The sequence below is a fragment of the Miniopterus schreibersii genome, assembly GCF_964146895.1.
Source record: "Miniopterus schreibersii genome assembly, chromosome: 4".
NCBI classification, from domain to species: Eukaryota; Metazoa; Chordata; class Mammalia; order Chiroptera; family Miniopteridae; genus Miniopterus; species Miniopterus schreibersii.
In genome coordinates, this window is record NC_138105.1 from 52,193,660 (window position 1) to 52,213,431 (window position 19,772).

Consider the following 19,772-nt stretch of genomic DNA (forward strand, 5'->3'; position numbering starts at 1 on the left):
CCCCCAGGCTTTTCTCCTTAAGCTCCTTCTGAACAGTCAAGCATCTTCTATATAATCCCAGGTCTAACTAGTCTCTACCTATTTAACATCTTTCAAGGGTCCCCATTGCCTACAGAATATAGTGCAAGCCCCTGGAATGGCTTTGAGAGCCTCTCCGGCCCCCTCCCCCTCTCCCCTTTTAGCCACGACCATGACCTCAGGCACTGCTGAACTTCCTATATTTTTGCTGTGCACAAGCTGTCCCCTTGTCCCAAATGCCCTCCATGCCCACCCCATCCTCCAGCCTCCTCATTCCTCGCCTAGACCCTCATCTCCCTTTGAAACATTGTTCAGATGGCACTTCCTCCGGGAAGCCCTGCCTCAGCACACCGCAAGCCTTCACGCTCTGTTCCCCCCAGGCAGGGGGTCCTCCTGTCTGCTCCCATGTCTCCAGGAACAAATCTGGTATTTTTATAGCTGTGTTACTGTAGCCATCACTGCCCCACTACATTGTATGTTATTCTCTGTTGGTGCATCTGCTGTCCTTCTTTGGAATGTTAGCTCACTCTTTTAAAAGTAGAACAAAAAAGGTCAATGGCCTGTAGTAAAATACTCAAGAGATATGACTAGAAGGGCCATAGAAAATCATGCAAGTGGCCCTTAAACATATGAAAAGATCTTCAATCTTGCTAATAACAAGAAAAATGTAAATTAGTATGTTACTATTACTTTCTTGCCAGAGTGACATAAATCCAAAAGTTTGACAACATACCCTGGGTGAGGCTCTGTGGAAATAGTGGTTCTCAGACCCTGCTGGTTGGAATTCACGATGGTACAAACAGCACAGAGAATTTGGAAATATCAAGGAAGTTTATTTATGCTTTTCTTTGTTGGTCTGGCAATTGCATGTCTAGAAATCCATCTCAAAGATGTTCTCCAAAATATATGAGAAAATCTATGCAGAAAACTATATTTTAAAGCATTTTTTGTAATAGCAAAAGATTGGAAACAGCCCCTATGAACATTAATAAGAGGGCTGGTTGAATAAATTCTGATAAATCCATTCAATTGAGTACTTTGAAGCAGTACAAAAAATGAGAAATATCTTTACATAATGTCATAAAGTGATTGCCAAATGTGTTTAGGTGAAAAAGCAAGGTGGAAAAACATGTGTTTAGTTTGCTACTGTTTTTCTGAGAAAGGGGAGGATATGATTATAAATTTATATTTATAGTTTTTACAAAATTTCTTACAAGAAAAAGGAAGTAACAAGATGGAGATGACAAAGATAAAAACTAGACTTCTCTAAATATTCCAGATTTTCTGGTGCAGCCACTATGGAAAGCAGTATGGAGTTTCCTCAAAAGATGAAAAATTGAGCTGCCATTTGACCCAGTGATCCCACTTCTAGGAATATATCCTAAGGAACCCCAAGCACCAGTCGCAAAGAACTTATGCACCCCTATGTTCATAGCAGCAAATTCACAATAGCTAAGATCTGGAAACAGCCCAAGTGCCCATCAGTAGATGAGTGGATAAAAAAGCTGTGGCACATTTACAGCATGGAATACTATGCAGCTGTAAAAAAGAAGGATCTTTTATCCTTTGGGACAGCATGGAGGGAACTGGAGAGTATTATGCTAAGTGAAACAAGCCAGTCAGAGAAAGACAAATACCACATGATCGCACTTATATGTGGAATATAATAAACAAAATAAACCGATGAACAAAGTGGATCCAGAGACATGGAAGCATGGAACAGACTGAGGGATCTCAGAAGGAAGGTGGGGAGGGGGATTTGGGTGGGGAGAGATTAATCAAAGAACTTATATGTTTATAAGCATAATCCATGGACACAGGCATTGGTATGGGGAAAGCCTGGGGGTAGGGTGGATGTAGGGTGGAGGGGATCAATGGGGGTAAAAAGGGGATATCTGTAATATTTTCAACAATAAAGCTAAAGAAACTTAAATAAATAAATAAATAAATAAATATCCCAGATTTTAAGGATTTTACTTTGGAACCATGTAAATATTTTATTTCATTATAAAATAATTTTTTAAATCCCCCAAAAATGAACCAAAACAGAACAAATGAACCTAAATATATATTGAACTGGTGGAATAATCTCACAGGGAAGAACTGACTCGGATTTTTCTCCTTTATTGCACTTCCCTCTGGCCTTCTGCCATCAGAATTGCTGACCCTAAGCCCACACGGATTGTAAGATTTGTAACAGTCTTTAAGGCGAAGCGGAAGCCTGCTTTTCCCATGATGGGTTCATGGGAGGTCCTCAGCCAAAAAACCACGATCTCCTTCATTTTCTGTTTTTGTTACTAAAAAATTTCATTTTCCTCATTCAAGTTCTTCCTTCCTTTCTCTCTTTAGTGTCATGAAAACCACAAGAGACCTACCCCGTGGGCAGGTTCTTATCTTCCACTGGGAGGTCTCAAACTTGGGTGGCATGGAACACGGCAGTTCTGAGGATAGGAGGTAGGTCGTTTCCAGGCAGAAGCTGTCACCTGAAGATGGAGGCCCCTTGACTATAATCACCAGAACTAGGTCACCTCAGAAAGAACAGGAGAGCTTCTAAAGCTGCAAGGGGCCCACATGGAGGTGAGGAAGAGAGCGCGTAGGCCACGACCAAAGAAAATGACAAGAAGGCGTTTCCTCCTGAAGATCCACAGCCAAGGCCTGCCCCTGGCTGCCTGTGCGGGGAAGACACTGTACTTTTCTGGTGAAAGGGACGAGTGGCTGAGACGAGAAGCACTCCTGTGGAGCACACTGTGCGCACACGTCTATGCTGTCTGTGCCGCAAGCCAGGTTTCCTGGAAGTTGGGGGGCAAGACAGTTATTTGGGGCCTACACCTGTGAACAGAAAGAGGCTGAAGTAAGATTGGGCAGAGGAAGAAGCTGAACTGTGATGAGGGCTCAGCAGAATGTCGGCCCACAAGGTGAAAAACTGCCCAGGAGCAGCAGAAATACTGGCCGTTCGAGCCCCACCTTACTGAGTCCCCTGACACGGACACAGGCTGCCCCCAAAAGGGCTTGACCCCAGACGAAAGAGGCAGCTCCCTGCAGCTAAAGCAGCCCCTGAACCTGCTGACAGCTGAAGGCTGTCTGCTGACAGCATTTCCTGCAGCTGAAATACAGCCCTTCCTTGGGCGAGGACCTCCTGGAGCACCTGTCTGCCTCCTAACCAAAACTTCTCCAAGGCTAACGAGAGGGGTTTATGTTAATTTCTCTCAACAAACTAAAGGGATTACACTTTCAATAAAGAACCCTGAATACTTAGTGTTGAATTTGAATTACTATTAGAATTTATATTCCATGGATGATCAGGTGGTCAGTATTATATTTCTGGGCAGGCTGGAATTAGCTGTTCATTCATTTATCCATCCCACAGACATTTATTAAATATCTATTGTATGGCAGTCTCTGGAAATTGAAATATGAATAAAAACACTTTTTCCATAAACTCCTGGGAGTTAGATTCTAGCGGGGAGGCAGACAAAATAGACAATTAAAGCAAAGTGGTAAGAGTTAAAAAGATAAGTATATACAAGATAGTATAGAAGTTAAAGGGTCATGAAGGAGAAAATACTTAGCCATGTCTGCAGGCATCCTCCTGGAGGAGGAGGTGTGGGCTCTGGCTCCCAGGAAAAGGGGTATTTGCACACAAATGTTACAGGAAGAACGAACTGCATGTGAAAGGCTCAGAAGAATGAAAGAGTATCACATGTTATGGGAACCGTAAATAGATTGCTTATGACCAAGGCACAGATTTTGTTTAAGGAAGTATTGGAATTTGGGGCTGGAAAGACACATATATACAGTTATCTCATTCATTTATTATAATTTTAATTTTATTAAAATTTTATCTAATATATGCATATCCCATGGACACAGACAATAGTTTGCTGAAGGCCAAGGAAGAGGGAGGTGGGGGTGGGTGGAGGTGGGCAAAGGGGAGAAAAAAGGGGGGCAGCTGCAATAATGTCAACATTAAAAACTTTTAATAAGAATTTTTATGTTCCTCAAGTTTCTCAAATGCATTTAACCATGGTTTGCGGGTTTTGTTTGTTTTTTTTGCAATCACACCGTCTTCAGGGAAATGTTGATCTGTGACAAGCCTGTTCTAGTCCTGAGCAGGTCTGCTCTGACTTGATACTGACAGAGAAGGAAAAGATATTATTGGATGCAGTTCCTGGGAATGCTACCCCTGCATCTCTCTGTCCTTGGAGATTGGAATACTGAACTCTGCTGGAAGGAACGCCGCGCCTCCCTGTCATAAGGGTCCTTAGCAACCACTCAGTTCAGTCCACAGACGGGGAGAGTAAGGACCACAGAGTCTCTGACTTGCCGGTGAAGATCAAGCTAAGGAAGGTGAAGAAGCAAATCCAGGGGCACAGGTCAGACATTTGCCATGGCGTCTGTTTCGTATCGAGAGCCCATATCTGCCACAGTGGGAAAACGCATGATTTTTACAGGTAAAGAGATTTTCTGTATGCTTTCATGAGGAGGTCTAAACTTTCTTTGTACCTCACCCATATGGTGCTCACATATGATACTCACATAATGGATGTGAGAATGAAATAAGCACGTTTATTTTATATAACACTGCTACTCTTGGGCATCGACACTGTGCTGCCATAAACAGATCTGTGACATCCCAGTACTCACTATAGCTGACTATAGCTCACTATAGCTGACAGATCTGTGACATCCCAGTACTCACTATAGCTAACTTTCATAAAAGAATGTTTTTATACCATAAAGTTTGTTTTGTGCAAGAAGAACTACTTTGATGCTAATAAAAAGTATACCTTGATCAATTTTTAATTATTACTAATTTTAAGCTTCATGTACTTTTATATAAACTTGACATATTTGGGTGATAAAAAATTGAGCAAGATGTGCACTTAACCTAGTAAAATTGATGGCTTGTGTTTGGTTCCTTTAACTTGTTTTAAATGATTTGGGTGGTGTATGTGTTTAGAATTATGATAAAATGCAATTAAATAGAATACAACTAGTTCTGATAAATTTATAAGAAGTAAACTAAATTTCATCTTATTTCCTTTATACTTTTAAATAATAAGCATATTTTATAAGCATATCCCCTTACTTATATGTAAATTCTCACTCCAGACATGAGGAATCTGGCCCCATCTATTTGCCATTGATTTACTTGTTTAAGCATACACCTATACAAGTATCAGAATTGGTAACCTGCACTCTATAGTGAAAAAACCCCCAAAACTTTATCAACTGGCATAATGTGCTTCCTTGCAGTTCCTTTTGCTTAAAACTTACAGGTTCTACTCATTTCCAAAGTTACTTAGGTAGCTCCCCCCCCCCCCCTGACTCTCTTCAGAGAGGTTGTGTCATACATTTGTAATACAGTTAGATTCTCTTGTTATTGTTTGAATTCATTCCTGGAATCTCTTAAATGATTCTTTAAAAATTTGTATACATCAAGGTTTGTTCTTTGTGCTATAAAAGTTATAGGTTTTGATAAATCCATAGGTTATGTACCCATCATTTTAGAATCGTATAGAATAGCTCCACCACTCTACACATCCACTGTGCTTCACCTACTCATTTCTCCCTTTTCTCTTCCCAACCACTGATCTTTACACTACCTCTGTAGTTTTGCCTGACTGTCATGGAGCTGGAATCATACACCATGTAGCCCTTTCAGATTGGCTTCTTTCACTTGTCAATGTGCATCTAAAGTTCCTCTTTGTCTTTTTGTAGTTTGATAGCTCATTTATCACCGAATAATATTTCATCACCTGGATGTGCCATAGTTTGTTTATCTATTCACCTATTAAAGGACATTTTGATTGCTTGCAGTTTTTAACAATTCTTCAAAAAGCTTCTATAAACATTTGTGTGGATACGTTTTCAAATCAATTTGGTAAATATCTAGGAATGTGACTGCTGGTTCATATGGTAAGGCTATGTTTAACTTTGTAGGAAACTGCCAAACTGTCTTCTAAAGCTGCTGTACCATGGTATGGTGCATTCCCACCAGCAAGGGATGCTTTGCATCCTTGTCAGCATTTGGTATTGTCTGTTTTTTACTTTTAGCCATTCTAATAGGTATGTAGTTACGTCTCATTCTTGTTTAATTCACAATTCCCTACTGAACAATGATCATATACTTATTTGCCAGCTGTATATCTTCTTTTTTTTAAAAACCTTACCCGAGGATATTTTTTCCATTGCTTTTCAGAGAGGGGAAGACAGAGAGAGAGAGAGAGAGAGAGAGAGAGAGAGAGAGAAGCAGCAATTGGTTGCCTCCTATATGTTTTCAGTCCAGGCTGGGGATCAAGCCTGCAACTGAGGTAAGTACCCTTAGCTAGAATTGAACCCGGTACTCTTCAGTCTGTGGGCCAAGGCTCTAACCACTGAGACAAACTGGCTTGGCTAAATATCTTCTTTGGTGAGATGTCTGTTCATAATGTTTGCCTATTTACGAATTGTTTTTTTTAATTTTCTTAGGGTTGAGTTTTAAGAGTTCTGTGAATATTTTACGTACAAGTACTTTATTGGATAAGTGTTTTGGAAATATTTTCTCCCAGTCTGTGACTTGTCTTTTCCTTCTCTTAACAGAGTCTTTCATAGAGCAGAAGTTTTTAGTTTTAATAAAGTGCAACTAATTCATTTTTCTTCCATGGATTATGCTTTTGATGTTCTATCTAAAAATTCATCCCCAAACCCAAGATCACCTAGATTTTTCTCTTATATTTTCTTCTAGAAGTTTTACAGCGCTGTGTTTTCATTCAGGACTATTATCTGTTTTAGGTGATTTTTGTATGTCAAACTTTTCATTTCTATCAGCCAATAAATTTCTTCTTTGCCTCAAGCCAGTTTTCTGTCACTTGCAATTGTGTGTCTTAATCAGTGCTTCAAACTTCTTCTAATTTATGAGAATGTATTTTTAGTTTCATGTATTTACATAGTTCAAATTCTTACTACCTTTAATATATTTATGGTGTTTGCCCAGCCAGGGTGGCTGAGCAATTAAGCATCGACCTATGATCCAAGAGATCAAGGTTTGATTCCCGGTCAGGGCACATGCCCGGGTTGTGGGCTCGATCCCCAGTCAGGGGTGTGCAGGAGGCAGCCGATCAATGACTCTCATCATTGATGTTTCTCTCTCTCGCTCTCCCTCTCTCTTCCTCTCTCTAAAATCAATAAAGATATATATTTTTAAAAAACAAAAACAATGAAGTATGATGAAATAATTTTTTAAAATTATCTTGAATGCTGATATGAAAGGAAGAACTAGCCAGATTAGAAGACAAGACAATAGCTGAGAAATTTTGTGGCAAATTTGGGGATGATTTCAGAGCACTTTTAAGAGTTTTGTAGGATTTTTTATTGATGTCCTTTCATTTTAAAATAAAAATTTTCTTTCATTTGCTATAAGTGTAACACTACTTTTATACTTATCATTGATAGCTAGAGTTGTCGTAGTTTTCATTTTTTTAATTCCTCGTGAGACTTCATGATTTTCTTAGATTAGCCACAGTGTGTATTAGTATATCTTGACCACTTAACTAATTTGACCACTCATCAAGTTTTATTTTTCTATCAAATGTTAATAGTTTTCCCTTTAAAATAGATTTTAAAATATATTTTTGATAATTTTTATCAAATAGATTTAAAATCCAATTTAACAAATATAAATCGAATCCCTATTGAATACTAAAAACTTCTTAGCCAGGAGCTTTGGACAAAAAAATGAACATGAATAAGATGTACATGTACATGTATACGCTATTTGTTCTGGTTAGAACATTACAGGCCATCTAGTTATCCCATTTGTTTAAGCTAAATAGCATTTATGGCATAGTGTGGCACTGAAAAGGAACATGGATCCAACTCCAAAGGGCTTGAGAAATCACGTAAAAGAAGTGGGAAAGAGGGAAATGACCACATTACCCTCCACAAGACTCAGCCTTATGTTTCGGTTTTTCTCGTTTTCCCATTCCTTCCCTTCCTTTTGGAATAATTAGAGCATCCATATTGTAGATGGATCTCAGAATTTATTTCGTTTGCAATTAACAAAATGATAGAGATTCCTTTTAAGAAAAAGTCAGTGAGTCCAACTTTTAAAATATTTTAAAAAGTTGATATGTAGCATATACTTTATTAAGTACATTAATCTTATGTTCCGCTTGATAGCATTTAAAAAGTGAATACAACTATATGTCTACTTTTTAGATGAAGATTGTGAACATTTTGATTACCCTAAAAAATTTATTTATGTTTTTTCTCGGTTAATCCCCCCAAAGTCAAACACTGTTCCAAAAAAGTTTATACACACTTCAAATAACTATAAAGGCAGTGTTTCTTAAAATAAATTGCATTTTTAAAATTGATCTACCAGCTGTTAAAGTGTGTAAACATTTTTTTTGGATTCCCTGTATATGTTTTTGATAACCGTGAGTTTAATATGATAGGGTAAATTATTGTCTTTATTTTGAAAACATTTTATTTGATGGCTTATTTTTCCACACAAGTTTTACTATCAACTTGCTAAGCTTTATTATCTAGTTAGCAGATTTCATAGGTAATGTTATTTTTACATTACAAAAATTTTACTATGAAAATTAATATCATAAACACAGTCATGAAGAGGTTTTAAATGTATTTTAGAGCATGATTATATATTTTTAAAACATCTATTTACATATAAATGACATCATTTGTTTACCCAGTTACAGGTCTTATGCTGTTTTAAAATTATAAAATTACATTTTAAAAATAGATTTTTTTCATTCAAATTTTTAAATAAATGTCCACTTGGTCCAAATCAAAGAGATTTATGGAATAATTAATATGGGATGTTCAATATAAAAGCACCATAACAGATAATCTATCATTTTTTAGATGCAAATGCTGAGGTTCAGAGAGCTAAGTGACTTGCTCAAGGTCACACTGCCTTGATCAGAAGATTGTAAGTCCCTGCCTGCCCCCTGTTTATATGATGTATTTATGTGCATTACTTCCAGGTATCTGACTAAATAAAAAAATGTATTTAGCCAGCCAGTGTATATCTACTAGAAGATTTGCTCATGTAAACCAGGAATATTGCAGAATTCTACCTTATAAAGGAATGATCATGACATAGAATTTCTGTTATAAATGTATTAGAATATGAAATACTCTCTCGGACACAGCCAAAAGCAATATGATGAATGAAACTATAAGTGGTAGGGGAAATACATAAATGTGTATATAATTTTGAAAAGCATTGCTCCATTAGCCTGGGTTTCAGACCCATTTATTCATCTCATTTTTTGCCCTGTGAAACTGCCACACTAATAGTTATGTCTCAAATTCAATTATTTTAAAAATAGAAAATGACTTCACACTGAACTGCCAGTGGTTTCGTTTTTGAAGAAAGAATAAAACACTCCTGACTGCAAATTCAGCTTACGTCTCACCACTATAATTCATGAAGCAAAGATTTTAGATTTTTAAAAACTAAATCATGACAGAAGCTTACACATTTTAATGGCACTGACACATTTGGTTGGCTAACCTGCATTTATTCTATAATCATAGAATATGATTTGCCTGAATCAAAGTTTATCTATAAGGGGCAGCAGTTCCAAATCAATCCTTCCTTAAATTGTTGGTCATCTAAGTCATCACCAATGTGATTTGCAGGAAAAAAAACCACATTAGCTGCTGCCGCCACTTTGAAAAGCATCTAAACCAAGCTCTTAGAAGAGACTTTCTTTTTTTATTTTAATTTTTTTAAAAAATATTTTTATTGATTTCAGAGAGAGGAAGGGAGAGGGAGAGAGAGATAGAAACACCAGTGATGAGAGAGTCATAACCACGATCTCCTGCATCCTAGGTTGATGCTCAGCTGCTGAGCCACGCCGGCCGGGCAGAAGAGAACTTCTAAGGGCCAGCTTTTTTGTTTGTTTTTTAGAACAATAAACACCTTTATTACATGAACTAAGATGGGAAAGAGAAGGGCTTATTTGCCTTTCTGGATCTTGAGTTAATTTTCCAAAGTTGATACCTGATAGGTTACATTAATATAGTCTCTTTAAATCAGGGAGGAATGCTCAGGATTAAGCAAGAAAAAAAAAAAAGTTTTTTATTGAAACTGTTTGAAAAAATGAATTCTTTTGTCAAAGATAAGTTAATTGTTTACTGTGCAAACTTCTAGAAAACAGGAATAAGCATGAAGATCCTATTTCAGGAAACAAGGTTGTAAACTTAGTCATAATCTTGGCTTTTCCCCCTAACCTTTCTGACCTCAGTTTTCCCAGTAACTTGGGAATAGTAGTGCCTATTTCATAAGGTTTTCTATGATGATTTAATGAAATGAAAGTGCCTGCATAGACCATAAATTTAATAACATTTTTGAACTTTTATTCTTCTTAAGTAGTTGTGTACTTTTTTTTTTCTGTGAGAAGCTGATTTTCTGGAAGAGGGAGAGAACACAAAAATCATCCTTAAAATTCTATTTTTTCATAATAAACCAAACAACTGCACTTTATTCCCCAAAGTCTGAAATCATAAGCAAGTTTTTAAAGGGCACAGAAAGAAGTAATCTGAGATGATCTGAACTCAGTTTCGTTTTTAAACTGAAATGTGCATATTAATCACCTGGGGAGTTTAGTTAAAATGCAGATGCTGATTCCATTGGTCTGCAATGAGGAGCCTGGGAATCTGCATTTCTACTGAATTCCCAGGTGATGCCAGGCTGTGGTTCAGGGACCACACTTTGAGTAACAAGATCTAAACTCTTCTGGCTCCACTACTTACTATTGTTACCTTGGGCAAGATATTTACCTCTCTGTGCCTCAATTATGCCATTTGCACAACAGCAGTAATACCCACTGCATAGGGTTTCTGGGAATTTTAAGTGAGTTAATAAACACAGAATACTTAGAACAGTGCTTGGCATGCTGTGAGCTCCATATACATGTTATCATCATCTGACAAGGATCACTAGCAATATAAGTAAATTGTGGGCCCAGAAGATGATGCCATTGGTTATTCAGATAGAGCCCACACAAAGAAATATATATATTTTTTACCGGTTAACTATTGGCCTTTTAGATTTTCCTATAAATCTGATCTAAATAATACTAAAGAATACAAGTTCTGTTAAAAAGATATTATGGTAGAGTGGCAGATTTTGGAATATTACTTATAAACCTCATTAATTTATGTAATCTTCGTTGATGAAAACCATACATCATTCTGGCCCTAGCTGGTTTGCTCAGTGGTTAGAGCACTGGATCATGGACTGAAGGCCCTGGGTTCGATTCTAGCGACGAGCAGGTATCTTGGTTGCAGGTCGATCCCCTGCCCGGGTCGGGGCACTAGCAATATAAGTAAACTATGTGGGAGGCAACCACTCTCTCTCTCCCTCTCGCTTCCACTCTCTCTGAAAAGCAATGGAAAAAAATATCCTCAGGTAAGGATTAAAAAACCAAAAACCGATATGTCCTTCTATAGTCAAGAAGAATAGAAGGATCTGCACGGGGTGCCCTGGGTGGGAAGCCTTTCGCTACAGACATCATGCTCCTCTCTCTCCCTCTCTCTCTCCCTCTCTCTCTCTCTCTCTCTCTCTCTCTCTGGTGTCTTCCCCCCCCCCCCCCGCCCCCCCGCAAGAGGACAGGAAGCACACGCTGGGCTCCAGCAAGGAAGCCCTTTCCCTTTGCCACCGCTGGGCACGGTCCTCGCCAATTTCCCTCACAGCAAGTGGTAAAAAATAAAGAGCCTCAGTGTCTCGCTAACCCCAGTTGTTAGCAATTATCTCAGAAAAGGGCGAACCTTTCACAGAGCTTATTAAAAGGCCCCTTTGACCACAAGGATCATCTTTAAGAAAAATAGGCTCGGGGAAAAGTCCGAGGCAGAGAGAAGGTTACCCATACCTTTAAGCATAACACCCCGGAACGGGACGACAGCTCACTTATTGGGCCAGGTCGTTTATGTGCGGCAGCAATTTCTAAAACAAAGGCAATAATTTCTGGAGACTGCAGAGTTGCAGGAGAGGCAGTCATTTAAAGGGAAGAAAGAAGTAGGCTGGTTGCTCCTGCTCTGTAACAGGGTTGAACTAGACAGATGTCTCCAGGAAACCTGCCACCTCATTGCCAAGCAGAGGCAGAGGGAGCCTGAGTTTCTCCAACAAGGACCTGGAACCACCTGAGGAAGCTGGTGGCGGAAAGGGGAGATTTTGTTCATTTCTAAACCTCATTCTCCTAAGTCGAGGGAACTGCCCTGGGGAAGGAGGTGGGGGCACCGAGGGCGAGGCCTGGAACCTAAGGGGCCAGAATCAATGCAGCAGCTCCCCAGTTTAATAAACAATGATCAGAATTCACAGTGCACCCCTAGCCGGTTTGGCCCAGTGGTTAGAGCATCAGCCTGCGGACAGAAAGGTCCAGCGTTCAGTTCTGGCCAAGGGCACGTACTTCCATTTCAGGCTCGATTCCCAGCTCTGGTCTGGGTGCCTGCAGGAGGCAACAAATCGATGTGTCTCTCTCACCTTGACATCTGTCAGGGAGGTGGCTACTGAGGGAAAAAGGGGCATGGTGAGCCAGGAAATGTGAGCCAAATCCAGTTTGGGGGTCTTTGTTATGTTCTATGGCCAATAATACTAAGATCTCCCTGAAGGGGGTCTCTTAGCTAACCACAATCCCAAATCTAGGGCGCTGATTCTAGAAATTTAATATGCTTGAGAACTACTTCTGGAGACTTTTATGAATGCAGAATGCCGAAAATCCTGAGTTTCTGGGGCCCTAGAATGTGCATGTTAAACAAGCACACCAAGAGAGTGAGATACAGGTCCATATGTGCATTGTTGTGGGGAACACACTGGGCCCCAGGGCAATAGGAACTGTATGCATTCTGCTCCTGGGAGCTCACACATGCTCTAGTTCTATAACTGTGAGGTCTAACTTGCCTCCTGTCAGATCAGAAGTCTCAGCTCACAATCATTGATTTTTAAAAGTAATTTAAAAGCCCACACTTTTAAAAAGAAGAATAGGAACATCTGTATACTTCAAATTAATGTGCATTATATCATTCTGTAAGTGATTATATAAAAGTGAAATACATTTTTCAGCCCAATGAATTATGTCACCAATGACAGGATAATTAGGAGTCTATGTAGTCAAAACTTAGGCAAACAAAGCTATCTGAAGTTAAAGGAAGATTAGTGAATAAATGCTGATAGCACTGGAGTTAGATAAATTCTTTGTTCATAGCAAGGAAATAATACCTCCTACATTAGAGGTTTTTCAGACTCTTTCAAACTTCAATTTACAAGCTAAGCTATTGCCACCTTCTTTTCACAAAATAGACGCAGAACAATGTAGACATGCTAGTCATGTGGGCTAAATAAAGAAATGTAAAGAAACCAAACCTATGATTCTACAATCCTAGGAACTGCCATGGTAAATCTCATTCCTTTCCTTTCCTGAGGCTTGTGTGGCCACTTAGAACACAGGATCCACCTTGGGGCCACACTCACTTCCCCATCACCACCCCTCACATGGTATGCCTGTGCCTATGTGCGCACACACCCACCCTTTGACTGGAAATGCTCTGAGGAATGTCTGCAGGGATACAAAAATAGATAGCTTATCATTGACCTGGGATACAATTACTCAGAAGACTGAAATGAGAGTTTGCAGTAAATCCCCAACACTGTGATAACCCTACCTCTGCTTCCGAGGGAGGGGCGGCGCTGTGGAAATACCATCTAGGTATAGATTGTTCTATGTGAGGACTAAAAAGGAGGTTATTTACATTAGTCTACATATAGGTCAAGAACCCCATTCATCGTTGTTAAATAAACAACTCCCTGCTGCTCCTCCCCAGGGCACTTTGAGCTCAGGGCAAGCAGCAGTCATTCACAATCCGTGTGGGAGACTGAAAGCCTGTGCCTGCATGATTTGGGGTCTGAGTACCATGGTCGCCCTGGTCCACAGCATTTTCATCTGACTGCAGTTCCAGTTTTAATGGCCTTGGAGGACAACACTGGAAGGGAGTGATATTCATTTGTCAACATCCAGTCTTTAAGCCAGGGTGTCTCAACCATGATCTCCAAATTTGGGTGGGTGTTTGTCCAGTCATTTTTGTGTGATGATGTAACAAACTTAGACAGAATCTACATGTGAATGTTCACCTCACCTCTGTGAATCACCTAAAATAATGACAGTGTCTTTGCTTAAAATGTTTCGAAGCAAAAACATATATTTGGGGCTGAGATCGTGCCCAAAGGAAAATTATATATTGTACAAAAAGGCCATCTCTTAAAGCAGAGAGTTCACCAAAGGTGGGATAGGGTAGCCCCAAAGATAAATGAAAAGAGGAAGCCACCGCACCCCTGCCTGGCCCAAAGGCAGAGGGTCCAAGGTCAGGGCTACTTTAATTTGCCTCACTTTCTACATCCCAACTAAACACAACTGAGTAGATAAAATTTTGAGCAAGTGACTCCCACATAAAGCAGCTTTAAAGACAATGGTTACCAGAGTGGTTATTCCTGCAGTCTGTTCATCAAAAGGGATCACAAGTATTTGGATCTTCTATCTCCTCCCTTCTCCAAAGGACTGATATGCCCTTAACCCCTGAGTCTACTCCCCAATCTCTCCCTATTTCTTCTACAGTTACAAAAGAGCTGTGCATAGATAATCACAAAACATAGTGGATCTCTGTTTACATTTAAAAAAAACTGATGCCAAAAGAGACATTTAAGGAATCTTGATTAGAGCTTTGAAATTCAGACCCAGTACTCAGAGGGTTTACTGTCCCCACACCCACCCCACCCCACCGGGCAAATCCTGCAGGCCCGGTGGCTACTGTGGGCCTCCTTGTACATCTATTTTGTTCCCTTCTCTGGCTTTAGCTTCTCCTGTTGCCCAGCTTGGGACCTTCTGTTCTAGCCACACCCACATTTTTAAGGTGACCAATTGCCCCATTTTACCCAGGATGAGGAGTTTCCCGGGACACTGAATTTTCAGTGCTAAGACTGGGATGAGTTGGTTACCCTAACTCTGATCCTTAGTTGCTGCCCTTGCCAGGCCAGCTTCCTCAACCCCAACACATCCAGTTCAAGGTGCAGATAGAATTCATTATCTGATTTCTGCACGAAGCAGGACAGTGAAGAAGTGTTCCCGATGTCAGGGCACTAGGCAAGGGTTCCCTCATATATTAGCCATTACTAACTTCCTCCCTTGCACTGACCGGAGAAAGATGAAAAGGCCCAGCTATTCCACAGACATCACTCGGTAGATGTCCACCTCTATGCTGAGGAAATCGTGCCCAGGTATAGACAGGTGATAATCACTCGCCTCTTTACCACTGTCTAATTTGGAACTGCTATTCCTCTCGACTCAAAACCAGTTGCATCAGAACATCTATTGAGTTTACTGTAAACCCAAGCAGAAGACTCTAATCTATCTCAACTTGTTTCCAGCAATTCAAGATGACTTCAAATTTTGCAAAGAGTGCAAGACGGGTATTCTGGGCCATTATACTTGCTTGGGGGTAAAAAAAAAAAATTTCTTCTTCTTTTGTATGTTTTGAACTTTTTTTTGTTTTTTGTTTTGCCATTTAATGATAGCTGTCCATGCATTTGTCCAGTTTCCATCATTAGCTGACATGTATTACCTAATGTTAAAGTGCAAATAAGAGGACCACCGTAACAAGTTGGCTAGACTGAACTCATGGCCACTCCCTAAACATGGTGGGTCTGTGCTCTGCCAACTTAGCTAAGCTAGAACTACCTTTACCAGAATGCTTTGCTCTGCGCAGTTTTGGATTAGGCTAGACCACAAGAGACATTTTGCGTGCAATTTGGAAGGTGGAAGTGAAGCAGTGGGCAAATTATTTCTATGCCCAGGAGGTTGGTGCGGGCCACCAGGTGATGTTGCAGCTCATGCCCACCGTTGCTGACACGTTGGCTCACCTTGTTGGTGGGGCGGCAGCTCCTTTGGAGCCTTCATACTTCCTTCTTCAGCTTCATTGCCTTCTGGGCCAGATATTTAGCACTGTGGCAAAAGGCACCAGTTTTCACTTGGATCGGTCGGGTCTAGTTAATCCTTGTAGGTTCCAGTTTATCTTACAAACCCACATTGTCTTGACCCGTTGTTTTGATCTGTTGCTTGTTTGCCAGCATCTGATCACTCTCCTGGCCTGGTGGTGATGGACTGCCTATCCATGCTGGGTATACCATGGCCAGTTTTTCTTATGAAGCTATGTATTTTGGTGCTCCAGCTGAGGGACAAGGACTTCTGGGACTCACCTTCTTTCTGGTCCCAACTTCAAAGGCTAGGCAGACAGCACCAAGGGCAGACTAATGCAGAGTACACTCAAAAATGTTTATACAGGAAAGGGGTGAGTGAGTTGAATATTGACAATTCCTTGAGAAGTTTGCAGTCTAAGGCATTTCCCTTTATCGTACTATTCGTAGGCACTAATTTATATGTTTGGCCAATAGTTCTGCTATCCAGAGAGTCATTCTGGATATCTGTTTAACTCTAACCTGGGGCAATAATTATCTCGGCACAAAAGGACAATGCAGATGGAACACATCACTGTTCACTATATTTGCCTATTTCTTTCCCAAAGCAGATTAGTGTTACTAGAAAGGAGTCCTCTGTAAGATCTTCCCTCATCCAAAGTTTCTCTAATACCACTTTCTCAATGTTTCATATGATTTGTTCACTAATAGAGCACTGCTGAGAGCAACATCCAGACACAGATTTTAGACAAGGAGCTCCCTCCCACCTGCTTCCTCCAATCTATACTCTATTCACCCGGGCTCCCTTCTCTCGTTCCTCCCTACAGAGCTTTCCAGGGTGATGCTTGCTTATGTTCGTGCTCTTTTAAGACAGAGACTTGCTTTTTAGTAGAAATGGAAAAGTAAAGATATTGCAGATGCAATGTGGGAAGCAATGGGAGGGAATCAGAAAAGTTCAAAGGGAATGCATTTAACCCCTTCCTTCTCCCCGTGGCCCAGCTACTGCTCACCCCAGGCCTCTCTGTGGGAGGCAGTCTGCTGTAAGGAAAAACAAGAAATCCAGAGCACAGTAGGACTCCCCACTTTAGCCTTTTTAACTGACAATCAAGTGTGAAGTAACTGGGCTGCAACCAGAAGGGGTTACCAAGGAAATAACACAGAAAAGATGACAACCTAGAAAGCCCCCCTAAGCGAGAAGAGAGAAGAAAAATAACAGAATTAATCCTCTCCCTTTCTTTTACTAACTAGAAGTTAGAAACTAGAAAAAGGTCTGTAATTTTTAAGTTGTTGCATTTCTCCCCACTAATAATGAGCACCAGATGGAGCAGAGATAATTATTTTGTAATTTGTGAACACTGCAACAGTAAGTGGGTTAAAGAGTTCAGCTCATTGGTCCATGCTTATCACTTTCATTTCTTCATCTGCTGTAAAGAATAGACAGTGTTTGAAGAGGGTGGGAAACTGTGAGATGTTTTATATGAACCTATACATATCGCGGCGGCCTGAAGGATGGACACTGGCAGTGATGTTGGAAATCCGCTTAATATTCCATTTCTCTTACATAGAGGGCAGGGAAATTGAACAGAGTCCCATCCCCACATTTCATATGTATTTGATTGTATACTTATATTTTTTAAATTACAAATTCTAATTTTTCAAATCTGTGTGTTGACTTCACTGATCTCTCCAAGTCCTGCACAAGACCCATATTTTCCATGACTACGTCTCATTGATCATGCCTTTCTTTGAATTTCTCTTTTAATGAAAGGCAGCCTCGCCCATCTCTGGGCAAGCTGTTCAATGTGTAGGACAATTTTCTTAGCTAGATTATAACCTGTGTGGGGGCTGGACCAAGCCTGATCCTTTTGTCTCCTCCCCACACATCAACCTAACACTGCTTATGTAGTAAGCACTTATATAATTTTTAAATAGCTATAATTATTAGTCAGTCTAATTGCACGAAATTTTAGGTTTCACTCTTTTGTCAGCTTATTAATATGTTATTCATATTTATGCATAAACTACAATGCAAAGCAATATAAAAAGTTGAATTTTTTACTCTAACTCTCTTTATTCTAATAGACTATTTGTCTTCTCTTGGTCTAGCAAATCTTGAAATTTTGTGTTACAATATTTGCAAAGGCATGAAGACAAATGCCTAGAAGTCCTACCATTGTTCCTGGCTTTTGCTTTACAAAAAAGACTAAGTGATACTTAATTAAATTTCATTTCTAAATGCTTTGCTACACTTGTAAAAAAAAATTCTTCTTAAATGGAAAATTATTCTCTGTATTTAAAAAACTGAATCCTTCCTGCAGAAAGAAGTGTAATACTACTTCCAAGTGTGTTGCTGAGAGGTCTGTACCTGATTGGTTCACATGAGACATTGGCTTTCTCCCTTCCTCCAATCAGGGAATTCTTTCTATAACATGCATATCACACATTTGTTCATTTATTCCACAAATATTTATTGTATGTCACCCCCAGGCATTCCGTGCATTTGTATAGTGGTTGAGGAAGGGAAAGTGACCAAAGGCAAAACAAATCTGGGACTTGCCAGTTCTGCTAGTTTAGGGTCAATTAACGTCTAGCAATCTTGTTAAATTGTTTACATTCTTGTAGGGCTTGGAAGTCCCCAAACTGATTTTTCCCATAATTCAGTAAACATATGATTTTATTACCATCACTGTGATGGCAACACTTGAGAAAAATTAAGTTACAATTCATACTGAAAAATTAGGAGACTCTACAGAAAGGTGGATGTAGAAGATGATATGTACCCATCTCATTCATTTGAAAAGAAAATGTAGAAAAAAAGCATTAAACAAAGAATTAGGCTGCTGGTTGATAGACCAATGACACATCATGATAACATAGTGTGTGTGTTTAATGTGTTTCAGGAGGAACAGATCCACCAAGAGGGAGTGCCATGTGGGGTTACCTACTAAAGCTCTCTAAGAGAGCTTTTCTAATTATTTTTCTTTTAAAAAATTGCTATGCTATGTTATTGTAAACATAACATAAAATGATAAATATAAAATTTTTAAAACATAAAATGGCAAATACTTAAAAACTTACAGTCCTGCCCGGCCACTCATGGCTCAGCGGTTGAGCATCGACCTAGGATCCAGGCGATCAGGGTTCGATTCCTGGTCAGGGCACACGCCCAGGTTGCAGGCTTGATCCCCAGTGTGGGGAGTGCAGGAGCCGATCAACGACTCTCTCATCATTGATGTTTCTGTCTTTCTCTCCCTCTCCCTTCCTCTCTCTGAAATCGATAGGGATATATTTTAAAAAAACACACACATACACAAAAAACATACAGCCCTGTAGTGGTAAGTACATTTCCATTGCTATGCAACCCTCACCACCACCCAGCTGCAGAACTTTTTCATCTTGCAAAATTGAGACTCTGTGTCCATTAAACACTAGTTCTCCATTTCCCCCTTTCCAGCCCCTCTCAACCACCATACTATTTTCTGTCTCGACCACTTTAGTAATTTCATATAAGTAGAATCACTTTTGTGACTGGCTTATTTCACTTAACATAATGTCCTCAAGTTTCATCTATGTTGTAGCTTGTGCCACAGTTTCCTTCCTTTTTATGAGTCATTGGATGAATAATGACTCATTGTACATTTTTATGGACTGAGTTGTCCTCCCTTCTCCTTGACAGTTTTCATATGTTGAAGCCACAATCCCTGATGTGATTGTATTTGGAGACAGGTCCTTTATGGGGGTAATGGAGGTTACATAAGGTCATAGGGTGGGGCTCTAA

At 39.8% G+C, this 19,772-nt stretch overlaps 1 protein-coding gene across 3 annotated transcripts in view; it reads left to right on the forward strand.

Moving 5' to 3' along the window:
* SPMIP2 (sperm microtubule inner protein 2) overlaps window positions 1-19,772 on the forward strand; it is a gene marked incomplete at its 5' end in the record, with an annotated part of 138,873 nt that overhangs the window by 49,809 nt on the left and 69,292 nt on the right. Inside the window, one exon of one of the 3 annotated variants that reach the window (XR_013998595.1) lies at window positions 2,368-2,612. The exons of 1 other annotated variant lie outside the window; for it this stretch is intronic. Coding sequence is in view for 1 of the 2 variants with exons in the window: in XM_081134197.1 (XP_080990323.1) it covers window positions 4,406-4,469 (64 nt within the window). Of the gene's footprint in view, window positions 1-2,367; window positions 2,613-4,405; window positions 4,470-19,772 lie in introns of those variants that run through there. One more of the 3 variants, XM_081134197.1, reaches the window with a different exon arrangement.